Genomic DNA, 25,791 nt, shown 5'->3' with positions numbered 1-25,791 from the left:
GAAGATCAGATTTGAGAACATCGAAGGAGCCTGAAGGTGCACAAGTCCATTAAACTGACATGAAAGAGCAATAAAAAGCATATTAATTTCAACTTCCTTTATGCCATCCCCACTTAATCTAAGCTAGAAGTCTTCAACATTATCCATCTCTTACTCTCCTCCTTCCACCCCGCACCACAGGAGTTGTTTACTAGTTTTAGTGCAGAGCTGGTAAGTATTGCCAGAGTTTAAGCTCACTCAAATGCTCTCAAGATGGACTGTCGTCTTGATTTTTAGGTAATGATCAACTGCAAACACACTGAAACAAGATGCTTAAAGATTTTTTTAATTCATTTATTACCTGTGCACAAGAGAAGTAACTACCAATAGAAACTCAAAAGCTATACAGTATTTTTTTACCTGGTGGTTAAAAGTAATTAAGAGTATCACATGACCATGAATAGAAGTAATTTTTCCAATTACAAATCAGAATACATGTCAAAACCTCAGTGGAACAAGTCAAATAGCCATAGAAGCAATTCCAGAACACAAGGCCATGGCTCTTTAAATTGGACAATGACAAAAGTAATTTACAGTTAATTTGTGAATATTGAGATAATGTTATAAAGCAGGTTTCTGTACAGTTAAATGTAAAGAGACAACCAGAACAGTAATTCTCATATACTTTAACTGAAGTTGCTTAAGCATTTTTTCTCAGATAGTTCCCAAAGGTCTTGGGCAATTCTACACCAAATTCAAGTCCTACGACTTTTTTTTCCTGTTTTTTTTTGTTTGCTTTTGTTTTGTTTTGGTTTTTTTTGGGGGGTTTTCATTGGTTTTTATTGTTTTTTTGGGGTTTTTTGTGTTTTTTTGTTTGTTTTTCTTTACTTTCAATTTCACTCTTAAGTTGTGTAAATCTCTAGAAACGAGCTGTCTCTGTTGTGTATGTTGTGTTCATACTTTATACAAATTAAAGAAAAGATGGCAAATTGCTCAAGTGGTAAAAATCTTCCAGCATTTTGCTAGTCAAAAAAAAAAAAAAACATGCCAAAATCACAATAAGCAGTATTGGTACCTGCAGCTTCCATTAATTTGTTTCCTTTTTAATGTGTAATCTACATAAATTACTACGGAAGGATACTCTTTAAGTAGTAAATAAATTGGCCATTTGTAGGTCAGACAAAACTTGTTTCTCCACCTGTGAAAGCTGATATTGTTTCAAAAAAAAATCACAGATAATGCTGAACAAAATAACTGATGCACTCAAGAGTGAAAATACATTGAATCCCACTGTCTGAAGAAAACTATTGCACTCCACCTTCAAATGCATCAGACTGATTTTAGTTATAACAAGACAATCCCAAGAGTCAGAATGAAATAAAGCAATTTGAAAGATTAAAGAGCTGTTATCAAAAATAAATTACATTTTTTCAAGTTGAAAGAAACACTGCTATGAAGGCTGAGAGGCAAGCAGCCTTTCAATAGCTGCATTGATGTCTCCTCCTGTTGCTATTAGAGCTTGTAAATTTGCTTCACGGTTCAGAAAGCCCATTGCGCTCAGCTGTTCCAGTTGTTGCTGAAATCGAACTTCTGGATTTTGTAACTGCTAAGAACAAAATTTCAAGCTATAAAAGCATAATATATATTTAGCAAAATACACAATTTAAACATAGGTGGGTTCCACACCACTCTGTCTTTTCTAATTTTTGACTATACCTTTTTCCAAGTTCCAAAAAGATATTCAGACAAATTCAATTAGCAATTGAAGAAATTTTTTTTTTTAACAAGTCAGGACCATTGAAATACCTACATTTATATAAGATTCCTGAACTCCACGAAAAACTGATAGGGGAGGATTCAAATTAAATTGGGCACATGTATGTCCCATGAACAGTTTCTCAAAGATATGCATACAGGTGTTTTTTTAAAACAAAACAGAATTGAACCTAGCAGTGTGGAACAGCAAAGATTATGTTGTTGTCAGCAATCTTGAACATCACAGGCTTTATTTTTCCTCAATATAAAGATCACCTCTTTTATAACACTCCCAAGTATTTGTTGACTAAAATTACCAAAATCCTAATTGTTAAAAAACTTGAGTCTAAGGCAAACTGTTAGCTGTACTTTATAGGAAGATACTGTTCACACAAACACATGGCAAAATTCTGTTTTTGTCTCAATGGTATGACCTTCAGAAGCATGTTTTTAATCAGGACAGAGGATGTTTTTCCAGTATTTACTTGCACAGCTGCAATAGCACTTTTATGCCTCCTATACTGACCTTTGACCGGAAGCATCCAGTGGGCTTTCCCCCTCAAGTACCTGTCTTCTTTCCAGTGTTTTACAATTAAGAATAAAAGTAAAAATATCTGGAATAAAATTATGTACTTTACCTGAGCATTTGCACCAGCAAGTGCCTGCAACATCTGGTGGACAAACTGCTGATGACCAGGTTCAGCAGTTCCTGAAGCTGGACTTGTATTTTCAGTGGAAACAGAACTAGGTACAGTGGATGCTGCAGGAGCTCCGCTGCTTCCCACTCCACCCAAACCAGGATTAAATCTGTATAAATTACAGAAAAATAAATACACCACTTGAATAATAAAAACTAGTTTGTCTCTTCTCATTAGTGGGTACAAATCCTGTCAAAGAGATTATAACAATTTGAGTAAAGTACTGAGACAAAGATCAGTTATCACTGTTTAGAATTGCACAGCAGACAAATGTGACAGATTCTAAAACAACTTTAGTTATACTAAAAAAGGCAAGAGGATGAATTTTTAATAAAGACTGTATAAATCTCTAAATCTAAAAAGAATGAGCAACACACGGGAAGACTTCCTGTCCAAATTTGAAAGATCAATTCTTACCCTGGTATAAGCCCCGGTGCTTCTGTTGCTAATGTCTGCAAGCCCTGCTGAATCTGTAGAAGAGCCTGCATTGCTCTGGGGTTCGACATAGCTGATAATGTGTCAGGATTCTGCATCTAAGAGAAGAAGAGAAACTCTTCATTATATGTAGATGTTCCAAGGTAGTTTTTATTGCTAAATATCTTATAGAATCTAAAATAATTTCAGAACTTGGCTTTTGAATTTGTGGTTGAATATTACACTAAATCCTTCAGTCATTTTTTTCTTCTGAGAGAAAACTTCATAGAAGGTGATCAGTGAACTCTCTAGATGTAGAAAAAGCCTTTCTAATGAGAATTATACAATGATAAGTATTTTTCATTACAGATCTCAATCTTTCAAGGCCACAAGACTGTGATAGTACATTATTCTAGAATTGGTCTCCTGTATCATAAAACCAGTAAGTAACAATGCTGAACTTGATGAAACTTGACCGATAAATACCTAAGTACTAAGTTCCTTTTTCCTAGCTAATTTCAGACCACAGCAATTTGATTGTGACTATTTGTACATATCTTCTTATCTGTAGTGCTCTTACAGTTGAAATGTAAACAAACACTGCAAAATATACCAGTAAGCATATGTATACTATTCAAGGATTCTCAGTTTACTGTGACTTCAATTACAAGTTGGCTTTCACATCATCAAATAATTTAGAAGGCAAATCCTTTTCATTTCTGAAATGAAACATCCAAAACCCCCATTATTTTAGACACAAACTCAAAACTAGCGGCTTATGCTCACCTTTCCATAAAGATGCAACAGGTAAGTGAAAAGTAATGCTTCAGTTACAAATAACAGTTTTGGTAATCAGGCCAAAGAGCAGATAGGCTTACTAACCTTAGCAGCTTTCCCCTGGCAACTATCTCAGATTACTTTTGCTGAAAAACCAGATTTGATTCATGCAGAAATCACAGATTAAGGTGAAACTTCATCTGGTGCAGGGCGGAACTGCACAATAGGACATGAAGAACTCTGATCTGAGTGGCTAAAGAGACTTTGGAAGAGCAATTAATATTCTCTATTCATCTGTTGGACTTTTACTTTCATGACAGCTAAAAGACAATATATAACTAAATGTATAGCAGATGGGAAAGATTATTCAAATTTTAAGAGGTAAATATTTTTAGGTCTCAAAAAAATGCTCCTGCAATTACTTTATGAAAATATTTAAATCATAACTTACTGTCTGATATTTGAAGCTGTCTTACATAAATGGTGGCCCAACAATTCTTACAGCACTTAGGTGACCTGGATCTCATCTCTATTACTGTCATTAATGCCAGTAGCAGCCATTATTCCCTAGTTCTGCTGGGCAATTGCCCTTAATTCAAAAGATGCCTTCAATTATGCAGATTCCATGTTTCTGCCTCCCAATCCCATAATATAAACACAGGTAGATAAGCAAGAAAACACAAGCTGAAGTATTACCAGCATTCTGAGAATATCCACATATCCACTTCACACGTAACCTGCTAATGCTGCTAATTATCTAACTTTAGACAGTGAATACAACAGAGAACTATTTCTACATATAAATTCCAAGGTGGTAATAACAGAAGAAGATACACAAGGGAAACAGATATGATTCCTACTGAGCCTTCATTAATTACCAATTGCTTGCAGATTTCAAAACATAAATGTGGTACTAGCTCCTCACATACTACTGAGTCATTACAAAGCAGCGGCAATAGGAAACACCACATTAATATGGTTCAAACAAAATAAACAGCATCTTCTAAACACTGAACATGCTACTGTAATGTATGTGCTCATTATTTTACTCATAAAACCTCCTGTGTGCAGTCTGATCTTGGCAATGCATGTTTACACTGATTTGCAAGGACTGCCTAATTACAGAACGCATGCAGTGGACTAGGTTTTCAATTCCTACAAAAATCTTACTCACTTCTATTTAGGGAACACAGTATTACTACACACTGTGGCAATTAATACTAAGCAGATACCTGGGCAAACACAATATTGGTATAAGCAGAAGAGAATGGTAGACCAATCTTTCCAGGAAAAACTTTAGAACCCACTTCTTTTAAATTAGCTAATGGCTTAGGTCTTTCAAGACATGCTCTAGGATGTCTTTTCCAAATATTTAAGGCAGGATTGAAGAGACATGAGAAAAGCATGCTGAAAATTTAACTAGTAGTGTGAGAAGTACTACTATTTTAATTTGTGAACCATAGAGGTGTCTTCTGGCTGGTGTGCAGTAGGAGCATTTATTCCTTCTAAGCAAGAACAAATACTAGTGGTTGTGCAAGTCATAGACAACAGTCAGGTTTAACTCTTGAAAGAGATAATATTCTTGCTAATGTCTCCAAGGGACAATCTAACTTACTATCTAAAGCTAATGAGAATATATTACAGAACCTAGCTATAGGCCTAATCAAAGACAGGCACCAGTTTACTAAAAATATTGCTCATTGACTTGAAGACCTTTATTAAGAGCTAGTATCTCATCTTACTTGCTGAAGAAAAGTTGGAAGTTGTTGTCTCATTTGTTCCTGAAGTTGAGGATTTCCAACAAATAAAGGATTATTCAACATCATCTATAGGACAAAAATATTTAACTTCAAAGATCAAGCAGTAAAAACCACTACTGATAATATAGTAATAGTCTATGAAAATTACCTCACAGAATAATAATCATCTAGTCCTTTCACCAAAACTTTCTGGGGGTGTTTGTCTTTTTTGTTTGTTTAACTTTTGCTTTGTTGGGTTTTTTTATCTTGTAAGTGAATGGATTTCCCGATACAAATGAGGCAGTATTGCCAAGTATTACAAGAAAATCCTTTTCTGTTCAGCCTCCTCTACAAATCTAAGTAAGAGCTTTGCTGTAAATATCACCTGAAGTCAAGGATATTTCCAAGTGAGTATTTAACACAGAATTGAGAACATTTTTTCAATCTCAGTTCAGAATTTGACTTTCAGTATTACCACTTTAAATAAAAAATGAAAGCAGCTCTACAATGCCATTTATAAAACAGCATCTCCATTTTTACAGTGAGCACAGGTCACAAATGAGAAATTAAAACCACAGTCATATCTAGATATGGCTCCAAGACCCCCTCTCTTCACTTCTCCCAGACTAGTGGAGGTATTTATTTACTGTTAGCTCTACCTTAATTTTTAACCAAAGCACTTGTTTTGTCTGTTTCTAATGCTGGATCACAAGTTTAGGGCTGTACAAAACATATACAATCCCAAAAGTTATTTTAGAAGAGTGTCAGGTATGATATCCAACTAGAAATTGAAGAAACTCACTGCAACAAATTGTTGAAAGTAAGCAGGTAATAATTTCAGTGAGTTAGCAATTAACATTAAAAACTGGCCCATTCGCCACAGGCAATTGTTGAGCTTTTGGGTTTTGTCTTTTTTTACTTTAATACACACAATATATTACTACACCAAATGCAATTTACCTGTACTGCAAGATCAGGATTCTGGCTTAATGACTGCATCATGCTTCTCATGTAGGGTGCAGACAACATATTCTGCATAAGTTGTGGGTTTTCTGTTATCTGCTGTAATAAGCTCTGCATTCCTGGTGTGTTGAACATACCAGCTTAAAGAAAAGTTAAAGGGCATTTTAGTAAACATCCTGACTACCATCAGAGTGGACTACCTAAAGCCAGAATATAACCACTTCGTTTTAATGAGTTTAAGACCCTGAAATTTACCTCAGTGTGGTTCTGCTTGTACAGACACATCCACTCTAGAAGACAGATATTGTACCCAACACACACTCCATCAACTATCCACATCATTAGCTGTTTTCCCATAACAGAAAAAAATACTACAATTCATCTACAAATTCATTACCTTTGTTATTTTAAGGCAGTATATAAGTATTATCACTCAGATAACTTTTCTTTTTTTTTTCCTATTTTTCTTCAGAGGATTTTGATAACAGTAAAATGTTGTACAAAAGTAAATAGCATTAAAAACTGAATCAAAAACTCTTTGCCTAATGAAAGAATCATTTCAGCAAGTTTGCAAGTATGTGCAAATACAAACAGTTGCAGTAACAAACACACCTCCAAGCCCAGGTCCCAAATTTGGTCCAGTTGAGCTCTGTCCCGTAGTGCCAGAAGTGCTATTTTCAGCATTACTGCTGCCACTGCTCTCACCACTAGTGCCAGTATTTGCTGTGGAAGTCTGTGAGCTGGACTGAGGAGCCCACGGATTTGGCAGAGGATCTCTATTTTCTGTACGAGATGGCTGATTATCCCCTCCTGCTGATGCATTGCTTACTAAAGAAGCAAACGGGTTACCTCCAAACTACAAAGGAAAGCAAACACTTATCTACGGATTTCTAAATCTTACATTACAATCAACATTCATGGCTTTTAATCAATTATGCTCACCATTCTACAGTAATTAAATGTAAATAACATGAAAAAACATTAACACTGAGAGATACTAGGATCCCCCCCAAAAATTACATCATATTTGTTTTTGAAAGTAGTGTTGTTACTGCACTGTATTTTGATCACAGTAAAATCGTGTATTGCATATTCTTCTCAGTTAAAATTTACTAAACACACCCTTAAAAGGATTTTACAGGACCTCCAAATCTTAAGGCAATGAATTAAAGGAATTAAAAATTAAATAACAAACAAATCTATTAACTTTAAAATAGCTTCTCAATCACACGAAGTGATAGCTGTATTTCTTCAGACTCAGAGGAACACAGGATTTTTAAAGCTCTTTCTTCTCAAGAGTAAAAGGCTACATAGCAACTTCAAGTTTCACGAATTGTTTTGTCAAGTAAACATCTGGAAATTTAAATTACTTAAATTATTTTATTAAAAAAACCAAGTATTCCCTTTCTGTGCACTTTGTGATCTTTTCTCACCTGTTCCTGCGCTGCGTTCAGTATTGGCTCCTGAATGTCTGTGTACATGCGCCGCAAGGCATTGTATCCCCCTGGTATACTTTCAAGGTTGCTTAAGGCTCGGTCCTGGTTTCGCATCATTTCCTGCATCATTGCAGGGTTTCTAGCAAGTTCTAGTGTCTAGAGAAGTGGAACGTTTAATCTGTATTAATAAGAAATCCATTCTAAAGTAAAAACGTCAGCATTTGGCAATATCTCAGTTATTCCTGTGCAACTCAATTTAAAATTATGATTAAAGCTGAATCAATCTGTCAGCCCAACACAATTCAGTATTAAGCCAGCACTCTAACATAATTCTTACTATTTCTAACATCACTAAAGCAGGCAGCCTATAGTATGAAATTTAAAATAAATACATGCAATTTCAAAAGCATCTATTAATCTATTCAGGTTTTGACACATTTTGCCATTCAACATATCTTGTTTGTCTTTTAATTTAAAAAGCATTTAGAAGTACCCACGGTGAGATACAATGAAAATATGCAGTATTTTGGAGAATTACTACTTATGCTAAAATCGCTGGCTAGACAACAGGTTTCAAGGGCAGACAACTACATCCAGTTCCAGTCTCAGAAGACATGACTACAGTATTCAATGACTTGCAAAAACTATGCTGCAGATTTTCTGAAGTATCAGTCTATTCTGGACATTAACAATGAGAAATGTAGACACTGGTTGTCTGTGGCAACTTTTTATGGATTTTGAATAAGACTAAATACTCCAAGAATGTTTACACATTCCACTAAGCACATCCAATTCCTGCTCTGTTGCTTACAGTAACACTAGAATCACAAGTAATGAACTAATAGATCTTTCTACATACCTGTCTCATTATATCTGGATTATTCAGCATGTGACTGATTTCTGGATTTCTCTGTATCAGTTGCTGCATTTGAGGGTTAGCCATAATTAATTGCCTCATCAGGTCAGGATTTGAAAGCATGCTCTGAACAAACGGGTTCTCCATTATCTGAACCATCATTTCTGGGTTGGACATAAGTTGTCGTTGCATCTGACTTTGCAACTCTGAGAAGTTTGAAGTATTTAAGCCCAGGCTACTCAGGCCTGCCAAACCTCCAAGGCCACCTTTAGAGGATGAAAAAAATGTGACTGACTTACTTCCAATCACATCCAGATTCTTTCTAAATACAAAATACTTGAACATATCTCATACTTCAAAATAACTAAAATTAATGGAAAGTTTCATCTTTTGCAATGCTGTTCAGGAGTTATTCACTAAGACTTCACTTCCTTAAATAACAAGACACATAACTAAAAATCCCACAAACTTTATTCTTAAATAAGATTTGTTACAATTCTAACAATTTTTCATTTCATTTTCCAAAGCCAAGATACAATAAATGTTTGAGTTTGGGAGCTGTAGGTCTATGTCCCACCCCCTCCAGCAACACTTAACAATCGTATTTGTAATAATCATTTATCTGTCTCCTCTCGGTTAGACTGTAAACATGAGAGAACTCCCAATATGAGTAATTATTCTAATTAAAAGCAGATCCTGTGTTCCTCTTCGTAGTAGAGCATTAAGAGCTAATTATGTTTTGAATTTTTGTGCTTTTCTGAATCCAAATAAAAAATTTCAGAGGGTACTAGAGAGAGAGAAGAATCATTTAAACCTAAGAAATCACCTGTTCACTATAATCCGCTTTCCAATTCTACCTCTTCCCACTCCCAAATGCAAAAAAAAAAGACAAAACAGAACGAAACAAAATCCCAACTATGGAAATAAGGTATAGTTTTTAAGCCAATCAATTGCAGCCTCCTCATACACAGAAGTGAAGACTCATAATACTATCAGACTTGAAACCGGAGAAATACTTAATTGTAAGATTAGCAGCAATTTTATTGCTTTTATTGCTGATCTTGGCTTCATGTTACAGGTCTGAACTTCTGTGATTCACCTGTATTCAGATAACAGGAATTCAGATGCACTTTTAAGAAGTACAAGGATACTGGAAAGAATTTCATTACCCATAGAGCCAAAATAAAACATCAGTAGCACCTTACCACTGAAGAAGGTAAAACAAATCTGAAGTTTGTGATAAAACACTGGCACAGTTTATCCAAGGAGGTGATGGATGCTCCATCTCTGGAAACATTCAAGGTCAGGTTGGATGGGGCTCTGAGCAACTTACCTAGTTAAAGATGTCCTGGCTAATTGCACAGAGGTTGGATCCCTTCCAACCCCAACCATTTTGTGATTCTATATAAAACAAATGAAACAACTCTGCTCTGGTAACCGACAGATCAGAGACCTTCTACAGACAATTCAATATATCAGTTTGTTGGCTGATTTGTTTGGGATTTGCTTTTCAGATTCTGTCTACATTGTAATAAAGCTTTGGGGACAATGACCTGAATCCAAGAGAAGATACCCACCATGTTACCTAACAAATATTCTTACCCAAGCCAAAGGGATTACTATTTGTTGACGCTGGTGTTGAGGTGCTACTGCTTGATGTTGATGTGGTGGCAGTACTCCCAGTGGTATTTGCCTGTTGAGCTGGGTGGTCTTGTGATCTAAAAAACAAATTTTAGAACTTTCTAGAGTGCAACATGTTACTTTAAGAGTGCCATTAAACGTAGCTATAGTACTATACTTGAGAATCTTAAATTACATTTTGATTCTTGGTCAAAATCCAGTTATGCCCAGATGGCTTCCTGTCATAAATCTACCTTCTCATATGCTTGCAAATGAATTACTTTCTCTGTCCTCATCTTGCTTTAAGGATCCATGTCTTATTTCACTATACTCACATACTATCGATAATGCCCACACCTTGAAGAAATAAATCCTGACAAATTTAGTGTGGAATTTATTTCATGCCACATCTCTAATAGGATGCTTTATTGAATGTGAAATTCAGTTAATGTCACATTTTATTCGAAGACAAATCTCAGACTTTCAATAACCTTTAAGACTTTAAGAACAGGCTGATAATGAAATCACATAAAGCTAAAGCCAGCATAATTTAGCACAGGCACTATATGCTACCATACTGTATACTCACCACACCCTTCTACTGCAGGCAGAAAGACAGATGTTACCATGTAGTAAAAGAGATCAAGGAACCCAGCTTAAATAAAGCTAACCTAGCCTCTCTGTTCTAGAGAAAAGAGACAACTTTGAAATCCAAATAAATTCTCCGCTTCCAATTCTGGTTCAACAATCAATAAATGCTTGTATTTGCAGTACTACAGAATAAAATAAAATAATAAAACTATGAATTGAGACTTCACAAAAAGATTTGAGAATTTGTCAGTACACTAGACTCCATACTTTAGATTCATCTTGTAAACTTTCTCCTACAACGTAACTCTGCACTTGCTCCACTTAAGCAAACATCAGAAAGAAAATAACCCAACCATAAAAAACAAATCAGAAAGATGTCTTAAATGCAGAGATTCTCCTGAGATTTCTAAGAGTTCTTTAACTTCATTATCAGCAACTGCAAACTTTGAACACAAAATTACTCTAATTAGCAAAGCAGCTGTAATTTGAATGAGAAAGATTATAGACTGTATACTAATCATGATTCTTCTGCTAGAGGTATTTGGTTTTATTTCATCTAGAAAACACACACAGCTTTCCTCTGTAAGCAAAAGAAAAATAATAAGCCTAAAATCCTATTTGTACATTCAACTGAGAAACTATTTTGAGAAGCAATTATGCTGCCTCAGGTAATAGACATGAAAGACAAAAAGAGTGTGACAAGAAAAGTAGATGACACAAACTTGAGTTCAACAGTGCTCCCATGCAAATAGGGGCATACTCTCTGACGATAATGGTGCATGTGAGTGACAAGCCTGTTGGCCTCCAGTCTTTCCAGCAATATTCCTCTCAAGTGCGTAAGGTCTTTTATACCCATTTTGACATTATGTTTCCTCCCACAACTTGTGAACAAATGATACCTGTTGACCTAGAACTCTATTCAGAAATTCAATGTATCATTGCCCACTGCTCATCACTCACTGCTACTGTGACATAGTAGAAAATAGGTTACAAGATTTCACTGAAGGTCTGTGGCATTCTGGAAAATCTAGCGCACTAAAAAAAGTGATGTTTTTTTTAACAAGGATTGGCTGGGATATATGAAAATTCTTATTCTGAAATTACACATCTAACATAGCCTAGAAAAAAGTAAATCACCTTCCAGTTTTAGAAAAGGACTTTTACTTATCCAGATACATAGCAGCAACAGTAACAGCAAGAGTCAACAGAAAAGAAAATGGCACAAAAACAAATCAATCTTGATACTTGTGGCCAAAATTCAGCACATTCCAGGCCACACTGGTAGGGTCTAAATCTCACCTTCCAAGACAAGCATAAAATACAGAGATTTTAGCATGAACACTACTGAGATATTTCAGGACAATGCTATACTTTCTCAGAGGTTATTTTCATTCTCTCCAGCAGGTTTTAGTATGTTTTTAGTTTATTCAAGCAAAGCCAGTGAGTGAAAACTTTAATGCATCATTTGAAGACAGCATAGGTACATGCAAAGGATCATACTTTATTTTCCCAGATAAAAGCATTCTGCAGATAGTAGAAATACACTCTTCTAAAATGATTCAAAAACAGGAGGCACTAGTGAAGACACAGAGTGAAATTCTGATAAGACAGATGCAGGAACAGCCACAAAAGCCACACATTTGACATTTTTGTTCCCGAGGGTTCCTCTGCTCAGACGTAAAGCGCAAGAAGGTCCAAGAGGTTGGCAGTGGTATTTCAGTATGTGTAGCTATAGTATATACAAACTACAAGACCTCTGAAGACTGTGCAAGTCAAAAGCATCCTGCTGATACTACTCATGATACCTCTCTGCCACACTCAAGATTGCAGACAAAAAAGAAAAAAAAAAAAGCAACAGCAAAATACTCATTCAGATGCACAAAGACCAGAATGGCAGTACTACCCAATACTCTATTCAAGACTTGTATGGCTTGTATCAGCCTAAATTTCAGGCAGAGGAGGCACAGGGCAGGAAAGGGACACCTCTGACACTATAAACATGTATTCTGACTCCAGGACAGAGAACATAGTACTTCCAGCAAATGAATACAGAACTGAAGGTATCCATTTCAAAAAGTACCTACCTTTAGAATTTGTATTTAATGCTAAAGCTACTAGCCAGCCTTTGTGTCTTGGTAAGGCCTAGAAAGGGAAAGTCTATTGCTGTTCTCTCCTACTCTTTCTTTCAACATATGACATTTTCACATGAGAGGAGATCCTCACCACAAACAGAAAAGACCAAAGTAGAATGAGAGCAAAACCACTTCAACTCTAAAAGAATGAACATGTTATTGACTAATATCAAACTGCTTTTGAAGGATCTATTACTCTACTTGTTGGAAGGATTTTTGGGCACAGGAAGTGCACACACCATAGCTAACTGATACAACTTCCTAACTACCATTCTAATGCTTCTTCACCAAAAGAAAAAAAAAATAACTAAAAATAAACAAAACACCAAAACCAAACTAAACCAACCAACCAACCAAACAAACAAAAAAAAGAATCCTAAACCACCTTAAAAATCTAAAGTCTATTTAGACAGATAACTTCATTACACTAAAGCAGTTCTCAAAAATTTTCTTCCCTTGTTTCACTAAAACAGAGAGTCTTTACTCATTTTGTTGGTAAAACAAGCAAAGAAAATTAACTGCAGAGAAAAAAAAAAAAGAAAGAAAAGATTCACTGCAAATATTCAGGTGTGAAAAGAAAATCTGCATAACATACATTAATGGACAGTAAAAGATGATATCTAACAACTATAAAGACAAAAAAGAGCCAGAACTGAAAAAAAAAAAAAAAATATATAACAAACAAAGAAAAAACACAACCAAAATAAAAAACCAAAATACATGTATTTAGAAACATAAATGAAGCAGAATACAAGATAAATGAAAAAATCCACTGTAATTTCCTAATTTCACTGTTTTCCTGCAGCAGCTGTAACTAAGGAGCCAATTAAGGTGACTTATTCAAATCTAGTTTTGCCCAATAGAAAGCTATTAATAATACAGACTACTTTTACTTCTCTAGAGGTAAGCAGAAGACCACTAAAGTTACCTGTTCTGTGTTTTGATAACCAGGTGAACAGTGAGTCCATCATGAATTCCATGCTGAATCAAAGTATCTTGATCTTTTAAAATTTTTCCAGCAAATATCAACACAAGCTGATCAGTGTGGGACTTGAAACGCTTAGAGATTTCTTCCTTGAACTAAACAACAAAAAAAGAATATACATTTATGTAATTAAATACTGAACTTCAATTTAAAAAAAAAAAATTAAGAAGAATCTGGTTTTTTTTATACTTGCTATATTATCTCACTTGTACTGGATATTCTGTATTTCACAAACTAGAAATACTTTTGCTTCCTGAACTTCTTCTTGTCCATAGGAAGATGGGAAATATTTGTCATTCAGAAAAGAAAATCTGAAGAATTTCACATCTAGATCATTTTAGTTATATAAGTAATGAGAAAAAAAATCTGAATTCTCTTGAAGACTACTGTGACTTCCATCAGGCATGCATCCATGATATAAAAACATGCTAGTACATACGGTACTTAAAAACACCCATATGTATAAACACAGTAAAGAATGCATACAATTATATACTACATACAAATGTGCACACCACTGAAGCCATCCATTGCTGAAGGATTGATGACACAATGTCACAGAGGATAAATCTGTCTAGACTTTTGCTGGAACTGAGGACAGTCTCTCCCTAGATGTATTTTTGCTGCCTTCCTTCCATGTGTCAAAAGTAGCATTCCTTTTCACACAAAAAAACTTGTACCTTAGGTGGCTCTGCTTTTCTCATTTAATGCATGACACAGCTACATGAAATGCAGTTGCAGCCCAGGGCATGGTGAATAAACACATTTCTCACTGCATTTTCAAATAATTACCATACAAGACCTCTTACTAAAGAGGCTGCTTGATAAGTGTTAACTGCCAAAAACACCTTAAATAACAGATTAGCTTCACACTTTTTTTTTTTTTTTTTTTTCCCTGAGGAAGAGAATCATCTACACATACGGAAAACAGAATCCTAAAAACATTGCTGAAAAGGAATGTAAAGATCATCTAGTTCCAACTCCTCTGCCAAGGGCAGGGACACCTTTCATTAGATCCACTCTGGCTTTGAATGCTTCCTGTGATGGGGCATCCACAGCTTCTGGACCTGTACCAGTGTCATCACCAGTCAAGAATTTCTTCCTAATATGAAAGAGGGTAAAGTCATTACCCTCATATCATCACTCCATGCCCTGGTAAAAAGTCCCTCACCATCTTTCATGTATGTCTATTCTGGCCACTGAAAGGCTGCTCTAAGGTCTCCCTGGAGCCTTCTCCTCTCCAGGATGAACAAAAGTCTCTTAGCCTGTCTTCACAGCACATGTACTCCAGCCCTCCGATTGTCTTGGTGGCCTCCTTCTGGCTCACTTCAACAGGTCTGTGTCCTCCTGTGCTGGGATCCTCAGAGCAGGATGCAGCACTCCAAGTGGAGTTTCACCAGAACACAGCAGAGGAGCAGAATCTCCCTTGTTGCCCTGCTGGCCATGCTGCTTTCAGATGCAGCCTGGGATACAATCAACTTTCTGGGCTATGAGAACATTGCTGGGTCATGTTCAGCTGCTCGTCCACCAGCAGTCCCAAGCCCTTTTCCTCAGGGCTGCTCTCAATCCACCTTGCCTGCATTTGTATTTGGGATTACCCACAAAAAGTGTAGGACCTTGCACTTGGTTCTGTCGAACTTCATGAGGTTCACACGAGCCCACCTCTCAAGCCTGTTGAGGATGGCAGTCCTCTCCTCCAGTGCTTCATTCACACCACACTGATTGGCACAGGATGTTGGGATGCACTCAACCCCACTGTCTGTTACTGACAAAGATGTTAAACAGTGCTTATCCATGTACTGATCCCCGAGGACACTACTCGCCACTTGGACAATGAGCTATTCACCACAACCCTTTAAATTTGCTATTCACTGAGTAGTCCATTTGTCAAAAACAAGTCTCTCCAGTTTACAGACAAGTCATACAGCACAGTGTCCAAGACTCTACACATGTGCAGATAGATGATGTCACTCACTTTTTCCTGATCCACCACCACTGCAACCCCACCACCACCAATCATCAATCTTGCCCTTAGTGAAGCTGTATTGATCGTCACCAATCTTCTCCTAACCTTCCATGTTCCTTAGCATAATTTCCAGGAGGTTCTGTTCCATGATCCTGCCAGACACTGAGGTAAGACTGCCCAGCTTGTAGTTCCTCTGAATTTCCCTTCCCAAAAATATATGGATGTTCTGTTTCACCTTTTCCAGTCTGAGGGAACTTCCATGGGGAACAGCCACAACTTCTCAAACACAATGGCTAGTGGCTTAGCTATTTCCTCGCCCAGCTCCCTCAAGGCCATGGATGCATCTAACCAGATCCCACGGGTCTTGAATCTGATCTTCTACAGAGGATGGCTCTTCCTTCTCCCAACCCCTGTTTTCACCACCTTGGGAAGAGTGGCTGGAGCACTTGTCGTAAAGGGAACAGGCTGGCGACTGGACAGTGAGTGTTGAGCACTCTACTGTGTACCATTTGTTTCTCTAGCATTTTACTCGTCTCTCCCTCTCATTCATTAATATCCTTGTTGCAATTATTATTATTATTACTGTTGTTATTGTTTTAAACATTAAACTGTTCCTATATCAATTCAAGAGTTTTAATTTTTTCTTCTGATTCTCTTCCCCATTTCATTAGGTAGGAGAGAAATGAGGAAGCAGTTGCATGATCATTGCTGGCTGGGTTTAAATCATGGCAGGTTATGATGATGGAAATTAATGCATATTCAAGCAGTTCTAAAAAAATTCATTTTGCTGGTGTTTAGGTCTTCAGTTTGCACAACATAACCAAATAACAGTATCAGTAAATTACAGTTAAAACACTTCGTCCACTGGGAATACCAAAAGCAGAAGGTGTTCAGTGTTACTGGCTGGAAATGATGAACACTTCTGCCCAATTCTCCTAATGCAGTGACTCATCCTTTTAATTATCATGTAACAATCTAACCAACAATATCAACTCATTTGCTTTATTGCTCTAAAATACAAGGTTTTTTTCATTGTAATAATACTACACCTGGTATTACAAAGGTGTTCAGTCATATCAGGGCATAAGAAAGGACTCAAAGTTGTGAAAATAATGTTTCAATATACTTGATACCTGATGTATTCATGGTGTACCTATTCATGGAAACTAGTTCACTGTACTGTTTTGTAACTGAATACAGTAAAAATAACATAAAGTCATGTTAATTTTTTAGGAATATTAGAAAAATATGTGGAGAGAAAGACACAGTGGGAATTAGACTAAAACACTGGCCTAATGTCAAGGCAGAGGCCTTGCTTTCCGAGAGAGAAAAGCAAAATGCATTCTTAACCAGAGTGAGTTGATTCAAGGTTGAACATATGTACCATACATAATAATTCAAAAGCTTCTGATGACTCATTTTATGACATCAAAACCAGCAGCTGTAATAATCTTAGTATCCACTCACAAGACAAAGTGTTGTGAAAAAGTAATAAAAAGAAGAAAACAAATAAATTAAAAAATACTTTTCCAAATTCTCCCAACCTCAGCTTAGTAAGTCATATTTAAAAATGAAATTACAGTAACAACCTGGAAGAGGTCTTGGGCAATTAACATCCAAGTCCCATTGAAAGTAACAGAAAACAGGCCCCTAAAAATGCAACTACATTGAAAATATTAAGCTACAATTTTATCTAGATGACTGTAAAAAGAAGTAAGGTTGCTCTGTTTTGAACGCAATAGAGGATGACATTGATGCAAATGCTTGTACATAGAAGGCTGAACTGCAGCTTTTATTCCCACCAGTCCCTCGAAAGTTCTACTACAAAGAAAAATTCTGAAACATCATTACCTTGCTTGGCATTGCTGTTTCAAAACGCACCCCTAACAACATACACAGTTAAGCATATTGACTGAATTGCAGTCTGTCTTACACCCACACTGAGCAGTCTCAGAAGTAAACTTTGATGAGTTCCAGCTTTCTTTTATACAACAGAATTAATGGTTACAGGTCATCTTGACCCAAGAAGTAAGGAACCAAACACACTCATGGCCACGGCTGATAGCTGTGGTTTCCTTTTGTGATGAATCATGACCTGGGCATCTTATGACTGACTAAAAGTGTGTCAGTAAAAACAGGGTTTCATGGCACAGCTCTAGGACACTGTACAGGAAGGAGGACAAGAATTCGTCATTTCAAGCAGGAATATAAACACTTTTGGCCCACAACAGATAAAGCATAGCTAGGAAAAAACATATAAAATAAGGCTTCTATTATTATTTTTAAGTAAGAGTAAGAGTAAGAGTAAGAGTAAGAGTAAGAGTAAGAGTAAGAGTAAGAGTAAGAGTAAGAGTAAGAGTAAGAGTAAGAGTAAGAGTATTCTGTCTTTCAAGTCTCAATGGAGTTACTATCTTACGGTGGCTTTGCCAGTGATCCATACTAGTTTCACAAAAAAATTATTTCCTCAGATGTCTGCAACAAAATCAAATTCTCAAAAAAACCCTACATTTCAAAACACAAAGTCAGATTCTTGATGAGCTTAAAAGGCTAGCAGCACATGAAGGGTAAACTGCAGCAGCGCACAGTAGTGTAAAGGACTCAAGTTCTAGCCATTTCTACTCCTTCAGGGGGCTCTTCAGGAAGCCACTGCACTTCTCCAAGCCTTTAGAGAAGCAATGCTTCTTCATAAAAGCACTTGGCAACCTACTCTCTCCCTGTTCATTAAGTACATGATCACTGGCAAATCAACACAAACCAAAAACTCCATTTAGAATGAGCAGGCCAGGACAAGGCTAATTTTTGCAAAGCCAGGAGGGGCATGGCCAGGACCCAGAGGTTATTCTATACCACCTCTTGTCATTCATTGATAGCAGCTGGGGAAATGAAACCTCTTCCAGGGAGAAGGGGTTCCTTTTAGTCAAGAAAACATAGTGGAGGGAGATGTCCTGTATTGTCTGTTATCAAGAGTTTTTTTCCTTGTGAATCATTGATTTCAATTTTCTTGCACCCTCTGCATTAGTATTGTTGCTGTTAATATTTGTTTTCTTATCTCACTGCTGTTTCCAGTAAATTGTTCTTATCTCGACCTGTGATCTTGACCTTTTGTGCTTCCAGCTCTCCTCTCCAGCATGCCTTGGCTTGACTGACAACTTAAGAAGAGTGAAAAGAGAAAAAAGCATTGTAAGTTACAGGACACTAAGATTCAACTCAACCCATTGATGTTTTTGTGCCGTGTAAAAAGGGAAAATGCTTCAACATTTTCATCATGAAAACTCTCTCAACTGTATTATACAACTCTTAAGTAATTTATACAACATTCAATATTATTTAACAGACAAAAAAAGCACTGGCTCAGGGGGACAGGGAGGGGAAAATGTGGCAGAGAGATGAAATGGCAATGTGGTTTGGAAAGTCTCAGTGGAGTCATCGAGTTAGGGAGTAACATTCCTAAAAAACAACAGCACTGTTTAGCCGAAGAGTCAAAATCGGTGCGTTACCAAGATTATTCTTGCACTTAACACAAAACACAGCACCATATCAACTACTACGAGGAAAACTAACTCTATCCCAGTCAAAGATGAATACCATGTCACCATGTATTAAATTCTTAAGATTTTATCCTAACTTTACTCCCAGACAATGACATTTTTTACAGAGACAAAGTTTATAGTCACTAGATTAAAATATTGATTGGTTTTTAAATTCTTTACATGACACCTTTACCATAGCTAATTATTCATTATATACTGTTGGCAATTTTGATCTGTACAATATCTGGGCAGTATTTTAAAACTGTGTGACACCTCTGATTGAGGGTGAGGGATTTTAGCAAAACAAACTCACAAGACAAATGCAGGCCCTATTTGACATAGATAACATTTAAAAAAAATATGTCAAAAAAACAAAAATTAATCTCTTACATTTATGCAGAAAATTATCTACACAAAAAACACTTCACATACTACTTAAATAGATTTTATTTTACTCTGTCTGCCAGCTGTTTATCAGAAAACACTTTCTGAGTACCATGGTCATATAACTGATACCTCTGAGTTACATCTAACTAACATCTTACATCTAATAGTCAAGAAAGTCAATATACTTTTATTTTTGAAGGTTTTCTATCACATAACCACCTACCATTGCTCTAAAACAATTCTAACATCACAAAATGAGGGGAAAAAACCCAAGGTTAAGAAACATGTATAATCAGAGAATATCATGAGGCAGACTCCATAAGGAATCATACAAATATGTCACAATGCACTGAGACACCAGACAATAGAAAACCTAACACTAAATGTTTAGTGCATTCAAGTGTCTTGAGACACCTGAAAAACAACAAAAACCTGAATCACAATCCTGGAAACAAAGAACATGTTGGACTCCATTATATAGTTTCAACCTATTTTGTTTGTACCAGTCAGTAATCCCTGGATTACAGAAAAATAGTGAAACAGAACTGGATCATGTTAAAAGAACTGTTCTTATAAAGTAAAGCTTCTTAAAAAGTAAAACATTACATAAAATATTAAAAGCATATGCAAGCCAGGAAAGATATTCCACTACCAAATTACCCAAGCTTGAACAATTTAACATTTACACCTGTGTGATTTTTATAAAGTAGAAGACTACCAATTTGGGACTGAGAGAACCAGGCACAAAAATGAAAGCATGGATTCATGGATTTAAAGGTTCAACCATAAATAGTACTGAAAATTTAATTAAAAAATTTAGAAGCTTTCCACACGACAAAAGCCAATCTCAACAAAATGGACACATTTACCCTTAATTTTATGTAGCTCAGGGGTTTTATCTATAATTTAGTCTAGTGCAGAAAGTACATATGTATTCACCTACTTTAAAAAACACACTAGAAGCTGTTAAATATGCTGTTAATGAAAACCGTATTCCATACTGAAGAGATATTATATTTAAAGGTTGAAGCTAAATAAAAATGGAGGGAAAAAACAAACCCTAAACCTGCAAAAGGATCTAATCTGTTTTCTGTGGAACTAAACTCAATTTCATTAACTCTTCCTGATGGACATTGCTCCAAAATTTTCGTATAATCAAAGGACTAACAATCATTCTTTGCAAAAACTTCAAGTTTCTGAAATTATTAGCACAGATTTACTGTATCCACTATTTGTTGGTGCAGCAGTTAATACCACACAGCTAGGCATGTTACTCTGCTTCAGAGTTGCAATGCTCCACAGACAACTCAGTATCTTTCAGTGTGCTACACACACGCAGACAGTAAGTCTGGACCAATTACAATAAACTCATGAATAACTTCAAATACTTCAAAAAACACAGGACACTAAAACAGCACCAAGAAGTAACATCAAGCTTCAACTCTTCTAAAACTCCCTCATTCTAAATGATGAAGATAAAAAAAACCTGTTTTTCCATGTAAATGGTTCCAACACCTCAACACTCAAACAATTCACTAAAACATGAAGGCCTAAGTTGCTCCTAAAATGAGCACACTCTTTTTCCTTGTATAGAGGCTTTACCAAACACATTAAGACAACTCTGCTAAGCCAGAAATTGCAAAGACTGCATTGCCACGAACTTCAGAAAATAATCTGAAGGACAAAAACACAGGACAAGAGATAGTTTTAGTGAGCCACAGTACCACCACTGCCAGCTAAAGTCAACAAGTTTACAGTTATTTATCTTCTACCCACCGTGTATTCTCTCTGCTCTGAGCAAGACCAGCATCATATCCAGTCAAGAATGCAAATATTTGGTCTGAACCAAGTTGTTCTCAGCACAATCAAATTGTTTTCAAAGAATAAAAGATAGACAGCAGCTGCAATCAACTGACCTCCCAGACTGGCTTTGTATTTAGTTTATTTTTCATACCATTCTGCATACTTGGTGTTCTAGCTGCACAAGACAGGAACACAGCAACAAATCTACTCTGCTGAAGTCTTCCAATACAGGAAAAAATCTTGACAGAAAAGTTGCAGACCTGGTTTGCAATAATGGAGCAACACAAAATATAATTTTTTAGCCCTATATTTGGCCCAAAATACTTTCCTAGAAAATCTAGGTTCATGCTCTACCAGTATTCTGAAACAGCTGTAAAGAAACAACTCAATTCTTTAAGTTCTAATGTTAGCCACAGAAATATACTGAGGGAGTTTCTTCTGCTGGCTTGTTTTTTGAGTTTTTTTTTTTCAATCTACAAGTTACTGGCCTACCTATCTCAACTACACAAACCACGAGCTGATCCCAGACGCACTTGAACAGATGTGCAACTTGCCTGGTATTTGAGATAAACCTATTTTCAAGGCTGGCTCTAGAAACACTATATCTACTGTTGATGCCTATTATCAACAGCTCATTTTTGCAGTTTTAGAGAAAGTGCCAATATTAGTCACACTACAGGGACAGTGCATTTTTTAGTGCTATTACACTGCCTGGGACTTCAATTCAATGGCCAACCCAGCAGGGCAATCTTACTTCTCAGGAATTAAATTATAAGTGCAGATCTAATATTTTAACAACAGTTCCAAGAGAGACTATACTCAGAGTTTAAGATATCTGTAGATAACAGATACATCTGAAGCTGTGTCCTCTGTTAATTCCCTAAACTTGGATGACTATTTTCAGTAAAAATTCATGCTTTTGACAGGTTGTACAACTATTTCAGTTTATGACAACTGTTTATTTGAAAACTTGGCAGCTCCATCCATATTCTGAAACAAACTTGTTAAAGTCAAATATATTACAAAATTCACAGCTAAAGTAAATCTGTTTATCATTTCGAAAGGAACCCAAACTAGCTGACTGCTTTTCAGAACAAACACAATTCTCAGGTTAGATTCAGTTTATGAATCTCTCTTTTGAAATATCCTAACAAAACAAAGGCCCCAAAACAGCAAAGACTTTTACAAAAACTGCATTGATGCTGCTCACAAATCTATGGAGAACAGAGAAGTGAAAAGCACCCCTTTCAGACTGAGATTGCTGGGAAAGCAATGGACAACATTAAAAAGCAAACACAGTCATTTCACTTCTGAGAGAAATGCCTAGATCAAGCTTGCACAGAGAGTAGCTCACAGCACACAACGACACAGCTGCCAAAAGACTAGAGAAGACAAGAGAGTGGCTTCAACGCATTGGCAGCTGGAGAAAACCCCAATGAAACACAGGTCTGGGACACTTCGAGCCCAAATGCTGATGTACGAAAAAAAACCAAACAAACAAAAAAAAAAAAAAAAAACAGAAAACCAAACTGAATCTAGATTAGACGTAAGGACAAAAAATTAAAGAAATAGTAGCATTTTCTCTATTCAGGTAAAACAAAAGTCTCACAGTCAAGCTGAAGTGCTAGCACTACATTTGAGATTTCAGAGCCTTTATTTCACCTTTTGTATCCTCTTCTATTAACCAGACAGTGTCCTTCAGCTCACACTTAAGGACTGATGTCAAGTTCTGTATCTAGACATTAGTGATGCTTTCAGACATGTAATCTTTTTATGATGAGGTGTTGCAATACTAACGACACCAAAATTGTGGAATAGCATATTCCACAAAATTGTGGAATAGCATGAAGTTGCCACATTTAGAGCCATTTCAAGGAGAAAACTGGGAAATCCTATGGAAAATGAAAGAAGTTCTGAATCTAGTGATGTCTTCATCCTTTAAAAGCAGGAGACTCTGCAATTTACATTTTGATAGCATCTTGTCTATTATCTGTTGCTTTCTAATTTAAATAAATAAAGTTGCAGCCAACACTTGCACAACAAATCTTTTACAAAACCAGAAGACTCACAGGAAACAGTGTACATGAATCAGCAGGTGTTACTACCTCGAGACAGAGGTCTTGGGGCACAGACTTTCACATGAAACCCCTAATAACTTGGTTATCTGACTGTAGTGCTAAGTACCATATCCATAACTAGCACACTTAAGTACAGGAGACTGCAAACACACTACAAGGCTATGACTTCCCTAGGAAGGCATACTTAGTGTTTTTAAAGACAGTGTTAGATCAAAACCACTGGAAATACAGAGATACAAGTGACTGCATATGTTTTCTAAAGTCATGTTAGCCAGTCAGTGAGACAACTACCACCAATCAGCTCAACAGGACAACTCACAGCTAGAAAATGAGAAAAGAGAAGGCTTTGAGGTGGCCTAATTGTGGCCTTCCAATAGCTGAAGGGAACCTACAGGAAAGATGAGGCAGGACTGTTTGCAAGAACATGTGCTGACAGGACAAGGGGCAATAGGTTCAAACTGAAAGAGAGTAGGTTTATATTAGCAATTACAAAAAAAATCTTTACTGTGGGGGTGGTGAGGCACTGGAGCAGGCTGCCCAGAGAAGCTGCGGATGGCCCATCCCTGGAAGTGTTCATGGCCAGGTTGGACGGAGCTTTGAGCAACACAGTCTGGGTGAAAGGTGTCCCTGCCTACAACACGGGAGCTGGAACTGGAAGATTTGAAACGCCTCCCTCCACCCCAAACCATTCTATGACTCAATGACTTCACGAATGAGCTACCTTCCGAGCCGCCCTCTGCAGTGCAACAGAGAGGGAGAAGGCGGTGAGGACGCTACGAGGCGGCACGTTTGTTTCTCCGCTACCCCCGCCAGCCTCAGAGGGCTGGCAGCTCCTAGGCCGCGATCGGCGCTGGTGCTCGCCCAACAGCGCCCGGCGCTGCCCGGGCGAGCAGAAGCTGCTTTGTCACCGGGACGGGCCCTCGCTCCGCGCAGCCGGGGGCGGGAGCCGCAGGCCGGCGCTGCCCTCCCGGGCGGCACTCCGCTCCGCCACGGCCCCAGCGCGGCCCCGCCGGCCCCCTCAGCCTGCTCCACCGCTCCTCACCTGCCGGATGCTGCTGGTCTCGGAAACGGCGAACTCCTCCTTCTCCTTGGGAGTCTTCACCGTGACTTTGATGATCCGCGGCTCGGAGGCACCGGCGGAGTCGTGGGTAGGGGAGTCAGGGGAGCCCCCCGCGGGCCCCTCCGCTCTGTCCGACATTGCCGAGTGCGGGCGGGGTGAGGCGGGACAGGGCGAGGCAGGGCAGGACCGGACCGTGCAGGGCCGGACCGTGCAGGGCAGGCAGCACGGCACAGGGGTTTGGCCGGCGGCTCCCGGCGGCTCCAGCTGAGCGCTCACCGCGCGCCCGCGACACCGGAAACGGCCCGGCCCGGCCGCCGCGCGCCGTGATGACGCAGCGCAACGGGGAAGTTACTAGAAAGGGGCACCGCCCGTGCGCGCGGCCGGGCGCGCGCGCCGCCGCGGGGCCGCGCGTGCCCGCGGGGCCGCGCCCCGAGCCGCGCGACTCAGGCGGGCGCGGGCCGCTCGGGCTGTGGCCTCTGCCCCCGCGCCGTTCCAGGAGCCCGACAGCGCTGCCGCGGAACAGCCCCTGTCCAGCTCTCGGCTCTTCAGTACGAAAGAGAGAGACGAGACAGACAAGGAGCTACTGGAGAGGCTCCAGCAGAGGGGCACAAAGACGTTTTGGGCTTTGGAGCTTCTCTCATGTGAAGAGAGACTGCAGGGGCTGGGCCTGTTTAGTCTGGTCTGAGTGAGAGGGGATTCATCAATACATAAAAATGTCTTAAAGATGGGTGCCAGACTCTTCAGTGACAGATCGAGGGTGGCAGAGCACTGAACAGGCTGCCCAAGGAAGGTCATGCACTTTCCCTCTCTGGAGACATTCAAAACCCGTCTGGACACGTTCCTGTGTAACCTGCTCCAGGTGATCCTGCCTTGGCAGAGGGCTTGGACTGAATGACGATCTTCAGAGGTCTCTTCCAACCCTAACAATTCTGTTACTCTGTGATTTTAGTTTTCAGTCATTTTCCTCTGTATGCTTGAACCACTTAGTTAAGGTGATTAGAAATGGTACTTACTTTAGTGGC

The 25,791-nt window shown here is 38.1% G+C and overlaps 1 protein-coding gene across 4 annotated transcripts; it reads right to left on the bottom strand.

Moving 5' to 3' along the window:
* Positions 1–311: 311 nt before the first annotated feature.
* On the bottom strand, positions 312–25,159 carry UBQLN1 (ubiquilin 1). Of its 4 annotated transcripts, none has more exons than XM_056513252.1 (11): positions 24,752–25,159; positions 13,889–14,040; positions 10,220–10,335; positions 8,621–8,883; positions 7,759–7,917; positions 6,938–7,181; positions 6,323–6,465; positions 5,366–5,449; positions 2,850–2,965; positions 2,373–2,541; positions 312–1,582 (listed from the first exon to the last, which is right to left on the bottom strand). In XM_056513252.1, the coding sequence occupies exons 1-11, from the start codon at positions 24,905–24,907 to the stop codon at positions 1,430–1,432; spliced, it is 1,755 nt and encodes a 584-aa protein (XP_056369227.1). In that variant the 5' UTR covers positions 24,908–25,159; the 3' UTR covers positions 312–1,429. The 4 variants fall into 4 exon arrangements, with proteins under 4 accessions (XP_056369227.1, XP_056369226.1, XP_056369228.1 ...); XM_056513251.1 differs by having other exon boundaries at positions 312–1,585; positions 24,752–25,096; XM_056513253.1 differs by lacking the exon at positions 5,366–5,449 and having other exon boundaries at positions 312–1,585; positions 24,752–25,094.
* Between the last annotated feature and the right edge of the window lie 632 nt (positions 25,160–25,791).

Source organism: Oenanthe melanoleuca, chromosome Z (assembly GCF_029582105.1).
Source record: "Oenanthe melanoleuca isolate GR-GAL-2019-014 chromosome Z, OMel1.0, whole genome shotgun sequence".
NCBI classification, from domain to species: Eukaryota; Metazoa; Chordata; class Aves; order Passeriformes; family Muscicapidae; genus Oenanthe; species Oenanthe melanoleuca.
The sequence above is the reverse complement of the archived record's forward strand: the minus strand, read 5'-3'. Positions and strand labels throughout refer to the sequence as shown.

Coding starts and splice junctions, on each gene's coding strand:
- UBQLN1 (XM_056513251.1), bottom strand. CDS start 24,907: ATGTCGGACAGAGCGGAGGGGCCCGCGGGGGGCTCCCCTGACTCCCCT. Junction 2,542..2,849: donor GCACCGGGGCTTATACCAGG/GTAAGAATTGAT, acceptor TAATTTATACAG/ATTTAATCCTGGTTTGGGTG. Junction 1,586..2,372: donor TTGCTGGTGCAAATGCTCAG/GTAAAGTACATA, acceptor TTTTGTTCTTAG/CAGTTACAAAATCCAGAAGT.